This window comes from Denticeps clupeoides, chromosome 16 (assembly GCF_900700375.1).
Source record: "Denticeps clupeoides chromosome 16, fDenClu1.1, whole genome shotgun sequence".
Lineage (NCBI taxonomy): Eukaryota > Metazoa > Chordata > Actinopteri > Clupeiformes > Denticipitidae > Denticeps > Denticeps clupeoides.
In genome coordinates, this window is record NC_041722.1 from 2,827,760 (window position 1) to 2,841,047 (window position 13,288).

At 46.4% G+C, this 13,288-nt stretch overlaps 1 protein-coding gene across 1 annotated transcript in view; it reads right to left on the bottom strand.

The window, feature by feature from the left end:
* Window positions 1–13,018, bottom strand: part of insyn1 (inhibitory synaptic factor 1) — a 52,988-nt gene extending 39,970 nt beyond the window's left edge. Inside the window, exons 1-2 of the mRNA XM_028957011.1 lie at window positions 12,353–13,018; window positions 10,809–12,220 (exon numbers count right to left, since the gene is read on the bottom strand). Of these exons, the coding sequence (XP_028812844.1) occupies window positions 10,809–10,955 (147 nt within the window). The 5' untranslated portion in view covers window positions 10,956–12,220; window positions 12,353–13,018. The remainder of the gene's footprint in view (window positions 1–10,808; window positions 12,221–12,352) is intronic.
* Between the last annotated feature and the right edge of the window lie 270 nt (window positions 13,019–13,288).

A 13,288-nucleotide genomic window follows, 5' to 3' on the forward strand; every position in this document is an offset into this window, starting at 1 on the left:
GTGTGCATTCCCTCGCAGCCTCCTCGCCCACCTTAGGTAAAAATTGAACTGAGGCTGCACCTGTAGCTTTGTAACTAGGACAGGTCTGGCTCAGTTCAATTTTTACTCTGAGCATGGAAGCAAACTGCTAAACGACTATGTAACTGGTAATTGTTACTGTAAAATGTTTATGTCTATCATTTAAAACTATAAATCACAAAATCTGCTGCTGCATTCAATGTACAAATGACTCAAATATGTTTTTGTGCTTTCTTTCTTCATGTTTTATTTGGTCTCTGTTTTAGTGCATTCTGTAATGCATCATCCATGGTTGGCTTGTACATGCACAAGGCCAGTATCCATTCTATTTTGTTTCTGGGTTTATGTTCCCCTCATCTGACTAAATGTGAGCATTGTTCAAGGAATTGTTCCAGAATGTTCACCCTTTGGGTGCATAAATCTGTATGTGTACTTGACAACAAGCATTATCACTGCTTTGATACGCTGAGTCAGATAAGGAGTCAGATAAGGACAAATATACATATATATCTTTTTTTTCCCCTATCCACCTCATCTTTCATCTTCCCAGGTGACTTTACAACCCCAGAGCAGAGTAAATAATCAGAGGAGCCATGGGTACCGAGCAGAGCGAGGGGCTGTGAGTTCTCCAGAGACTTCTTGTGTTCTGCCATGTCACCTGGAAGCTGATGCTCACTGCTTGGCAGTAAAATGCAGATGTGCACTTACACACACTTACACAAACTATATTCAAGATTCTTTCTCACATAGACAGTTATACAAGTACAATATGCAGTGAATGTATCCTGTTAAAATAAAAAATACAATGATAAAAATATTGTAAAACAAGATTAACTTTATTTTTTAATATATGTGTGAGGTAAATGTGCTAAATACTATGACATACTATGCACATAATGAAGTGCTTAGTGCTGTAGTATTGCATACACACCCAGACACAAGCTAAAACTACAAAATATGACCCAATACAAATTTTGTTCAGATTGTACATATATATAAAATTTTCCCAGTTCTGTAATTCTACAGAACATTGAACAAATTGGTCTGTTACTGTGGTTACTGGAGAAGTGAGCCATACATTTACAATTAGAGCATTTGGCTTACATAAGTGCTTTAAATATCCATCAGTGAAAGACCTTGTTTGGTTCACTAGGTTCCGATCTGTAGATACCACTCGCTTAACAACTTAAAACCCAAGCTCAGCTATTCAGACATCTAGTGGAAGTTCATTCCACCCCCTAGTCTCCAAGAAGAGTATACATAAGAGTATAGGATAGTTGAAGGCCAAGTTCCCCTCCCATTTACATTTGTTGGGCCCTCTATAAGGCTGTGGTCCTAAAGAATGCCGCATGGGGTTGAACTCTTTACCTAAAAAATAGGTCACCACTCATTACAGCAACAGAAGCTAATACTGGTTCACAAGATGGCGCTAGTGAGGTCGGCTGCTGTCGCGACTGCTCCGACCCTGTTTAGTTTGTTTCTGTTTCCTGCACAATAGAGAGCATCCTGACGGGAAACATCTCAACCTGGTTCGGGAACAGCACCATGCAGGACAGGCGAGCCCTACAGAGGGTGGTTCGATCAGCTGAACACATCATCTGTATTAAGCTCCCTGACCTTCAATCAACCTACAGCAAGCGGTGCTGGACCAGGGCCAGGAAGATAGTGAAGGACACTCAGCCACCCCAACAATGGACTGTTCTCTCTCGGCTGCAATCAGGGAAGCACTTCCGCTCCCTGAAGTCCAACACAGAGAGAATGAGGAGGAGCTTCCTCCCGCAGGCTATACGAGCTCTCAAACATATCAACAATAACAACACTTCATAGAACTCCAATGCACTCCAGCACTTTCACTTCCACTTCCACTTTCAATCACTCTGGACTCAAACCCTCCCAAATTTTTTGCACAAACTCTTTACAAACTCTTTGAATTTGGCACTATGTAACACACCCAGAGTGAGGGTCTAACATTCCCTTCTGTACATTCCCAGAATTGCATCTCTAGGAATGTCACAACATTGCATATAACAGACTTCACTTAAAATAAGTTATCCAAAAAATGTCTGAAGTAAGAATACAAAATTATTTAGTCATTAAACTACTGAAGTACAGTTTAACTCTTTGATTTTAATATCTCATTTATTTTTTCGAAACTATGTATTCAAACATAAAAATTTAATGTGCTAATTATGAAACCTTTCTGTTTGACATGCCGCTCCCCAGTACAAAGTCACCCAACTAACCTTTTCTCAAGCGAGAAAAGTGCTTTATGTGCTAATTCTGATATTTAATATAATAATAATAATAATACTAACATATGATTTGTAGTAATTAGTAGACAGACATATTCTAATTATATGTGTTAGCATTGATATATTAAATAAAACAGCTTAATGATAACGCTAATTCCCTCCTCTACAGAAAATCTATAGCTATCTACTTAGCTCATTGGCACCACTTAACAAAATATTAACAAACTAAAAGGGTATTGTACCGGTAGCTTAAAATGATAGGATTTTGAGAAAAAATATGGTTCACATGCAATTTCCATTCTGACATTGCTCAAAAATTTTCAAACATCAAATGTTAGTGCTAGCTACAGGCTTTATCAATTCAGTAAAACTGGGGTCTTGTAATTCTGATGCCGATGTTACTCTTTGCGTGTTCCGTGCAGTGATTGACCGTAAAGGTCCCTGAGATGACTGAGCATTAAACAAGTGAAGTAAGTCTGCGCCGCCAGATGACAGAGAACCAGAGATCTGCACTTGGTCATGCTAATGAAATAACTTGAATGGGTAAAATGGGATCGTATATTATGGGTTTTTTGGAATTATTGATTGAACATTGTACAGAGGGAAAAATTATGGTAAAAATACAATTTGTTTGTGTGTGGTCATGTGACTGGTGAAACTGTTTCATATTATTTTTTTTCAGCTACGTCTGAATGGTGAAACGTGTTTAAACGAGTCAACTGTTGCCCAATGTAGTGATGTAAGAGTACAGTTTGCAAAGGTACTCAAGTAAAAGTAAAAAGTATTGCATTTAAATCTACTCTTAGAAGATATTTCGTCTGATTGACTTACTTTTTTCTTCAAAAAGCTCATCAGGTAAATGTAACAGAGCAAATGTAATTCATTGTGGATGAAATCACCTACAGTGACTGCTGTGACCACAATGTGGCAGATGCAAGGAAAGCTAAAAATATTCACATGGAAAGTGCTGCCTGACTGACTGCTTCAATGCTCTCAGAAGAGGTGTCAGTCAAGACTTCACTGGCAAAGTGCAACATGGAGAGCTGGTTCTCAATTCTGGGGGCTGCTGAAATGTGCCATGGCACTTAACTAAATACAGTGGTGGCAATTCACACGTATCCCACTACCTCTCCATCTACAAGGGAAACAAGGCGCCCTACCATTTGTGGGAATGCCCAAAATGGAAGCTAAGTGGGAGAGAACTGGGATTGGAGTTTTGTGTATGTGTGTGTGTCTGTGTGTGTAAGTAGTGGAGTACCATGGTGATGAAACAAGGTGACCCCTTTTATCTACCCTTAGCTGTCATTTTACCAGCCCCGGAGCATTCCCCAAGGTTCCAGGCAAAAATATCCCCCAAAATGGAGAATGTTGACACGTACTTTCCCCACTTTTCTCTCTTTCCAGTTAGTTCGGGTGATCAGCATCCCTGCGTTATTAATCTGTCTTTTTGTCTGCGAGCCTTTCATCTCTGTCGTCAGCAGATGACACCTGTGCAACAGCGCTGCTGACAATGACAGTGGTGGCAGGCATCCATGCGTGGCCAGGTGGCCGGCAGTGACTGTTAGCACAAGGTTATGGCCGGATAAATGCATGAGGCCGCTATCAGAGTGGTGGCTCTCAGTAGCGCACGGCTGCTGCAATGCACTCTGGGCTTCAGTGAAAGCCAGCCTCCCCCTCCCCACCCCTCGCTTCAGCTGTCATTAGCAGCGATTAGGTTGAAACCAGTTTTTAATATGCCAACGAATCCTCCAAAAAGTAGTAATTGATGACATTTAGAGGCAGACTGAAGTGGGGACTTGTTGTTGTTGTTAATTAGATGGATTAGAAAAGAATACCCATAATCCAGCTGCTTCCTGTCATAGAGGAAGTTTTTGGCTTCTGAATATTTTGTTATACGCTTCACTGTGAGATGGACAATTGAGGAAAATCTGGAAATGCGTCTCCTCTGACCAACGGGAATAAGAGATGTTTCAAGGACAGCTGAAGGGACAGTTGAGCAATTGAAAGGTCAGAGGCCACACTGCAGATTGCCGAACACTTGGTGTTTAAGCTGCAGATAAGACAGCTGGGGCTCCTCTCATCTGCTCGTTTCTGGAAAGCATCACTCTAAACTGGGTCGGCTCGTGTTGAAGCAGGCCGCCATTTGCAGCGGGGTAATTTTTGTGCAGATGATCCCAAGCGATGAGCCGAGGATCAGCACCACACTCTGACTCACTAGAATGAGCCCATGATCCCTCCCCTTCTGTAGCGGCTCCTACAAAATGACCTTCATCTTGAGAATAAGGTCACTCTCCGGACAAATGTGTGCAAATGCAGGCGCATCGCTGCTCTTACTAGACAGCATTATGTGTACATGCATGCTTTCTTGAGCATCCCTCATCTCAATCAGACCTGTAAATCACGGTCAGGGCTGATTAGCAACATGCACCCTCTCCCGAAGAAAAGTGCATGGAACAGATGACCGCTGCGGTCATCTATGTTAAACCCAGCAAAGGAAGCCATTTTTCACACCATTAAGTACAGCCAACTGGATTTATTAAATTTACAAAGACTGGCCAAAACAATCTCAAACACGACCAACAATTGATTTAAGTGGTTCCAGGCATTCTGTCACCCGCTCACCAAAACAGACTCTTTCTGGGCCATAAGAAGAGAAGGGATTTGGGATCTGAGGAGAAGACACTATCTGATCCTGATCTTCTTCCCTCTGATCTTGTACACTTTACATTTTGTGCTTTTATCCTGCCCCAGAGGAAGAGATGGTGTTGCAGATTTTTATATTATGTAGAGTCCTCTTCTCCCAAATCTCTCTCATGCCTGCCTCATTATGTTCCATTCAGAAACGCCTGAGCCACATAAATTTGGCGTAAAATATCATTTTGGCCTTTCTGAGTTGTTTATCTGTTTACTCTCGTTATGCATCCTCCAAGTATGCTGACTGGGGTTGGCAGAAGCTGCATCAAGAAATGAATTAAACTTGAAATTCAGTTTTGGCCGTCAAATGAGAGTCCATGATTAGCCTCTCTAGGGGCCATGGAACAAGCTGTAGATTTGAGTGGGTGGTCAGAGTCACTACCTATAAGGAATATATCTCATCTGAGGATAAGGAAATAATGGAATTAAGGACATTTAATATATTCAATATATTAAGCAATACCACATTCCATTTGCACTTTCACCTCTGAAAATTAAATCAACTGAGGAGTTGTTGCAAGTGGTGTTTGTATGTGCAAAATACCACATATTGATTAACAGCACTGATAATCCAAATGGTTACCTGATAATTCAAAAGTTTCATTACGAGTCGAGGTGAGTTGGATTTCACCTTAGCATAAAGTGCTGTCCTGAGTGGTCAACAACTTTTCACTAATATTTGATGAATGAATGCAAACACAAGACAACCTTAACTATTTAGCTGAGCAAAGTGGCTCAATGAATCTGTAGACTGGTAGTAATGGAAGCATACAGGACTATCAGAGAACTTTATGGAGACTGCAGCTATTTCAGCTAAAATTATTCTCAAAAGGTGCATTTTTGATTATGTTGACTGGTTAATAATGCATGTATTTAAATGTATTTTATGTGAAACCAATCAGCTCCCTAAATTGGATAGACACAATGAAGTTGTACATGCACACTTGTCCTTTGACACAAGAAGACCACACACACAAACAAAGGTTTAGGTCACACAACCTTTAGGTTGTTGTGATTGCTTGAGAAAAGGTTAGTTGGGTGACTTACTGGGGAGCGGCATGTCAAACAGAAAGGTTTCATTTAAGGGTCTCATTATTTCGGCTCATGCAAAATGCAGCGGCTGCAGCAGTAGCCGTTTCCCCATAGCTTGTTTTTTTTTTTCTTTCTTTTAACGATGAACTCGAGGTGTCTCTGGACGTGTCGCCAAGATTCATTGAGGAATTTAATTTGGTCATATAAATGAGGTCAGGAGAAAGACAAAATAATTGCAATTTCATCCATGATGCATCCAGCAGGTTGGTTAAATGTGCTATTAAAATGGGTGTGGTAGGTTTAAATGATCTTTTCAATATTTTTTTTTCCAGTCTCACACTCAAGCTTGCTATCAAGTTTAATTTATTTGTTTGGATGCGGATGATATCTCTCCATTTTGTACCGTAAGGTTCGGGGTACTGTAGCTTCCATGTGTTTCAAATGTTGGCCGCAAAAGGTCACAATTTTCCCTCTCTGCCAGTTCACCACCTAGTCCTCCCTCCTCACCTTCTCTCCTGAGTCCTGCCCCCCTTCTCTGCCTTCTGATCTCTCTGATGCCGAGGCTGGCTGGCAGGCCTGGGTGCACTCGCGGCTCTGTTCAAATCCTCCGCCTTAATCTCTGGCAAATTGAAGCTCCACCAGTGTACTGAGAGACCCAGCCTGGAGACGGTTGGCGGGGGCCGGTGAGAGGCGCCTGCCCTGGGCTCTGCCAGAGTGGAGAAACTGAGAGCGAGAGAGCTGGCACCTTCATCGGTTCAGCTCTGCCGCTCAACCTCGGCATAAGCGACAGTTTTTCTGCCTGTAAGCTTTCAAGGCTACAGAGAATACTCACAATTAACAGCAAATGCAATGGCACAGAAACAGTCTTCATGAGCTTTTGAGGGGAATTTCTAAATGTTTTTGTCTGTCGTGCATTCACCTACGGTATAAAAATGCACACACGTGTGTTTTTTTTTTTCTTTTTGATCGCCTTTTGGTCTCAAAACCTCTCCGTCCACGCAACCCAGTCAAGCGCCCGAGACCATGGCCTCCTGCAGCCAGGCAGCCATCTTAGTGTCTAAGCTCAACTGGCTGTATTTAGAGGCTGGAGTCACCCAGGCAGTCACTTGTGTGGATTCCTGATAAGCAGATGTCAGCGCGTCGTGAGCGCCCCTACTGGTGGCTGGCCTCAGTGCAGCAGCAGAAGCAGCCAGGGGGTCTGGCCTGGAGAGAAAGTGCGATGGGGGAGCGAGGGACGGAGATGGGGGAGGGGAAATAAACAGCCTCCCGCTGGAGCGGCAGCCTTTGATTTGGGGTTTAGGGCTCCCTGCAGCTCGCTCTGTGTCAGGAGCAGATTTGCCTCCTCTGAGCTCTGACATGGGGACCGAGAAGGAATGCTACTGCACTAAACACACACACTCCAGATCAGTGCATGGACACACACGCATGTTGTCTTCCAACACTTTACTGTACCATTGGGTTCAAGTTCAAGTGAGCTTTGTTGTCATTTCAGCTACATGTGTGTTAGACAGTACATAGTACAATGTACAATGAAACAGGTGCTACCAGGTGCCACAGCTGGAACCAGGTGCTACAATAAAGTGAAGTGATTGTCACTGGTGATACACAGCGGATACACAGTGAAGTTTGCCCTCTGCATTTAACCCATCACCCTGAGTGAACAGTGGGCAGCCATGACAGGCGCCCGGGGAGCAGTGTGTGGGGACGGTGCTTTGCTCAGTGGCACCTCAGTAGCATCTTGGCGGATCGGGATTCGACCTTCGGATTACGGGGCCGCTTCCTTAACCGCTTGGCCACCACTGCCCCACTACAAGTGACATTTAAACTAAATGTACTGACATAAAGACACCACCTAATTTTCCACCACAATTAGACCTGGATTAAGGATGGGCCACGCCCTAAATAACATCACGTCATCGTTTTTATTGATGACTATTGGTGAATTCTGAGCAGGATGTGTCAGTCTAAAAAGCGAGGTTCGGGTGACTCATCCCCGCTGTAATGGAGACTGAGAGCTGCTTGGCAATTTGTGCTTCAGTGACCCGTGCAGGCCTCTCATGCCAGCGGAGCGTACGGACGTGGATGGACACCGAGCTCCTCGCCTGGCTGTGCGCTGACGGGCATATCGAATACCAAGTGGGGAAGTTGTCATTGAAATAGACAGACCTCCGGTGATGGAGGGGGCCGGCGCTGACGCGATCTGTCCCGTCTGCGTTCTTTCATTATGTCCGGTGACGATGCCGACCCGGTGCCCAGTGTCCTGTCATGTGCCTGTCATTATGGAGGTCCTTAAATCCATCCCCCGTCCCCTCATTAGATCGCGTAATTCGTACTCTTCCTCACTTTCTCCCTCATTCTCTACGGATGGACATCTCTCCCTCATTTACCCTGACAGCGTGCAGAACTGCCGCATGTCCCTCTGCCTTTTAATGACTTCCTCCAGCCCCCAATTTCTTTTCGGGTCTGTCAGGAGACATGTCATTCGGCACCAAATTCCTGCTTTGTCCGTCATGATTGTCTCATTTAAGGATTTTATTTGCTTGGACCTTTAACAATCTGCACGACTACATTCACCGAGCTGCATTTTTTATCCTTTCATTTTTTTACTTCCTCTGCTCTGAAGTGCGGCTGCCTCATAAGGAGCTCTGGTGACGGGCGGATAAAATCCTGACGCTGCCGTTTCAGGATGGCACAGTATAGCCGCAGCACAGTTAATTGCAATATTTGGAATAATAACGTAACTTCAAAAAAAGGAGACGGGAGAAGAAAAAATAAATACATCAGCACCCATCAGAATCACATTCCAGTTGATGACACCCATCCCGTGGCTGAGTGCTCGTTGGAAACGTCTTGTTTTGTGAGGCGCAGATGATAAATTTAACTGCGTATTCCTCGCCGGGCTGGTAAAAATGTCGGTGGCAGATCTCTGATGGGGCTGCCAGAGAGACTGACGGTTGTGACGCCTTATTCATCACCGTTTGCCTTCTTTTATGTAAGTCACCAACAGAGTTGCATAATGGCTCGCTGCCACGCTCGCCCTTCAAAATCGAATAGGACCAAGATTAGAGAAATGTTCCCCTGTCCTCCCCACACAGGGTGGCAGGAGAACGGCTGAAATGCTGGAGATTTTCCTGAGGAAGAGTGTGAGAACCTCTAGGTGCCCTACTGTAAAAAAGCCAGCGGGCAGAGTTTACATTTATTTATTTGTTCATTAATTCAGCCCCGATGCTGCTCAGCTATTTAGCGCTGGCATTGCATATGCATGTGTTGCTGTTGATGCTGGAAAAACAGTGGCATAATTGATGTTGTACCACATCATAAGGGTATCGGATAGACTGTGTGTGCGTGTGTGCGTATTGAAAAGAGTTTTCGGCATTCAGCAAACCTAGCAACCCTGGTGCAGATCCTGTATTTATTATTATGTGCGCCATTCATCACTGTTTATTATTTCATTTAATAAGGCAAGGAATTAGAGATTTTATGGAACATTAGGCGCCCATGCATCTGGTGGTGCTCGACTTTCCCTGTTTTTTTTTTTGTGTTACACGGAACAAAAAAAACTCAAAGTCAATGTACCCTCAGAGCCATGGGTGTTAATAAACTAAGCTGGCACAGCTGGCACCTTTGTGCTTTTGCTTGTGGTTCCGGCAGCATTGGAATGATGTTATCCTTTCCGCTGGTGCTGCTACCGTCAATGTTAATATTAGTAAAGCCCATTGCAGTATTATTTTTAAAGCTGTTCATATGCTGTGTGGGTGTTGTAGTCCGCGCCGAGTTTTTTATTTTTTTATTATTATTATTTATTTTTATAAATAGCTCAAGCCAGCATTATTCTAGTCTCCGGCATCCCATAATTATCAATCACCCGTGCCGACGGCAGGTTTATGGAGAGGGGCTCAGGCGTAAACACGGGCTGTGTGAGGCCACCGCTTCCACGCCTCTGCTCATGTCACAGCATGAAGCAGGGAAGAGGTCAATGTCTGGAGAAGGTGGCGGCGAGGGGCGGGGGGCTGGGTGAGTTATAGCCTTCATCCCACATTCGGGTGCACCTCCCTGGGGGGACTGGAACCGCCTGCAGCCTCCTGATGAGATGCTAGGTGAAAGATGGACAGTGGAAATGTCTCAGGGGACACAGAGACGGCCTTTTTCTTTACCCACTAATCCTTCCATCGTTGTCTCTCTCTCACACTCTTTTATTTGTTTCATGTATTATTATTATTATATTTTATTAAGCTTTACTAGTACTCTGAGACAGACATGTCTCTGCAGGGAGGGGACGGTCCAACTGTGACACTGATGGTCAGGGCTGCTTTATTTTCACAGTTGCACACTCCTACTCATTCCTCATTTCACACACACACACACACACACACACACACTGTAGGCCTGAGTACACACATTTAAATGCTTCTTTTACTGCGTGTCTATGAAATACACACAGGCACAAAAGTCGAAATCTTTTCATCTTGTTACCATGGCAGTTGTGAGAATACAGTAGTCCGGTTGGTAACAGTGCAGTTACGTAACTGTTGCAGTGCCAAGCACCCGACGCCTGCCTGAGCTCATCTCACTCTTTCACCTGGAACTCATTCACCACCGCCGGCACATAGTTCTGCAAAAGGCACTAAATTCAGGGTTAGGGGACGCCGGCAAACCTCCAACCAGCAATCAAGTGGCATCTGATGCAGAAAACCCTGAATCTAGGAGAAAAAGGGCTTTCACGGACAACGCTCAGGAACGTTGGCGCAGGGAGATGAGTTTGCAGTAACCCTTAAAAAAAAGAAAAAGAAAGAAGCCGGGGTCTCTTCTTACCTCACGCAGTTCCTTGGCCACGTCCTTGAGCTCTGTGAGAATACCTTCCAGCTGCGCGATCACCATCTTCATGTGGGTGCGGATGAGTTCTCTCTGGCTGGGGCTCTCAGAGGCGTCGTGGGACGGGACTCTGCTGAGGGACATCATTCACAGGGCGCGGTAGGGCCAGGGGGCGTCGGGCGGTGGATGGGGGCGAGCCGATTCGGGGTCCATGTTTCTGGCCGCGAGGAGCCGCAGTGCTGCTTATCCGAACGGGCGCCCCGGCCACGCAGGGAGACCTCAACATCTTAAAAGCACCTGGGCGCCCTGAAGACCCTCTGCGGCCTGTGAGCGTGCCTCCAGTTTACTGCTGGACATCCACAGCCCCCAAGTGGCAGCCGTGAAGAAGGAAGAGAAGAGGACATTGAAAAATGGAAAAAAAAAAAACGAGAGAAGAGGAGGAGAAATCAGGGCAAGACCAAGAAGGGTAGATCCAGGGTCTTAGTAGCGAGAACCTCTGTGGAAGAAAGCCTTGTGTGACGTGTCTGTACGAGAGGGAGTGTGTGGTTACGATCACCTGTCGTTGGTGTGCTCTAAGCACACCTTCAGATGCCTACAGATAAATCCCGCTGGTGTCTTATCTTTTCCTTCTCCCATGAACTGACCTGGGGAACGTCAGGAGAGCGGATGATTGTCGACCTGGACCTCTCTGACCTGGCCTGAAGCGCGCCGCATCCCGCTGACCCTGAAGGATTCTCGAAATGCCACCTCCGCTTCGAGGAAGCTCTTGTTCTACATTGTTACCTTTATTAGAATGGACAATCTTCTCCTTCTAAATATACTGAGAGGACAAGAGGGAAAAAACTCAATACTCCAAATGTGTGCCAGTTCAGAGCAGAAGAAAAGACGTGAAGTTACAAGCGCCCATCTTTCTGGCGCTCTCTCGCCTCAGCGGAGGACGGTAAACGCGCCTGATGGCTCTTGGTGGGGGGAGAAGTTTGTGCGAATTCGTGGGCGCGCGTTGTGTTGTGTTGTGTCTTGAACGTCTCCTCAGGAGGACGTGCTCCCCGGAGCTGGCGGCGTGGGGCGGGTTGAGGACTGACTCATGTTGAGGCGCGTGGATGTGCGTGGGACCCTCGGGGAAGGCATCAGGGCCGCGTGGTGGTCCTTGGCAGTGAGCGGGCCACGCCGCGCCTCCTCATGCTGCTGGTCTGTGCTGGTGCTTCTCCACGTCCAGTGCGGAGGTCGCTTTCCTGCGTTTCTTTTTCTGACAGTTCAGCGTCTCTCATAAAGCAAAAAAAAAAAGCCTCTGCTGCGCTGCCAGGAGGGGTAAATTCCATGTGCGGCCCCTTGTGGGGGCGGGAAGCTGGGTCACCGGAGACGCAGCCAGCCTGGTGCTGCCGGAGGGCAAGCTGGCGAATCTCGCATGGCACCTGAGGAGACGGACGGAGGAGAGAGGTTTTATTCCATATTTTCGGAGCAGCACAGTACAAGCAGGACCTACAGAAAAGAAGGGGAGGGGCAACGATGCAATTTATCACAGAAGAAAAACAGAGTTCACTCACCTCCTTTCTCGTGGTAGTCGGTGGCGGCGGCGGCGGCGCTCGGGTTCACATTCTGCTAGCTGTGTTGCAGCCTCAAGCGCTCCATCGCAACACACGCGCTGACACTCCAAGGCACATCCACACACACACACACACACACACAAACTCCCGCTGGCACACAACCCCTCTGCACGCCCCCCGCCTTGTCTCCGTCTCACTTGCTGTCTGTTCCCAGACAAAGCGGCTTCAGTCACAGGCTGCGTTCATTCGCTGGCGTATCCCAGAGATGGAGATGTGGAGGAGGCGGGCGGGCCCTGGAGTCTGGGGTGAATAGCGGAGGGTGAGTCCTGCTGCTGCGGAGGTTGCTGCCGCCTCTCCTCTCTTCTTGCTCTTCCCCCTCCCCTTCCCTTCCCTTCCTTTCCCTCGGTCTGCTCTTCCCAGACTGAAACACCTCTCGCTGTGATCAGCCAATGCCACTTCTGCTGCTGCTGTTGCTTCAGCTGGTGTGCATGTCTGTGTGCGTTGCTGCTCTCTCTCTCCCTCTCTCTCTCTCTCTCTCCCTCTCTCTCCCCCTCTCTCTTCTCGCTGGTCCGCTCAGTCCCCTCCTCTGTGCCGCGCGCCCTGATGCGTCCTCTCTGACTGCCGGATGGAGGGAGGATGATGCTGGAGTTTATCGCGGGGCTCAGGCTGCTGCCAGCTCGCCTTGCCTGTTCGCTGGGAGGGAGGGGCCACGGGCTTTTAAAGAGAAAGGGACCCGACTTATTCACTCTCAATGCTCACAATATCATTTATTTTAGGTTAGTGTTTTAAGCCCCTCCTCCTTGCTTGGAGTGTGTGTGAGTGAGAGAGATAACTATTGTCCACCCTACAATCTCTACCAGTTAAATACCAGTGGCACAGTGTCCATAACTGTCTCTTTCTATTCAAGTATTCACATTATCAATATTTATTCCGTGT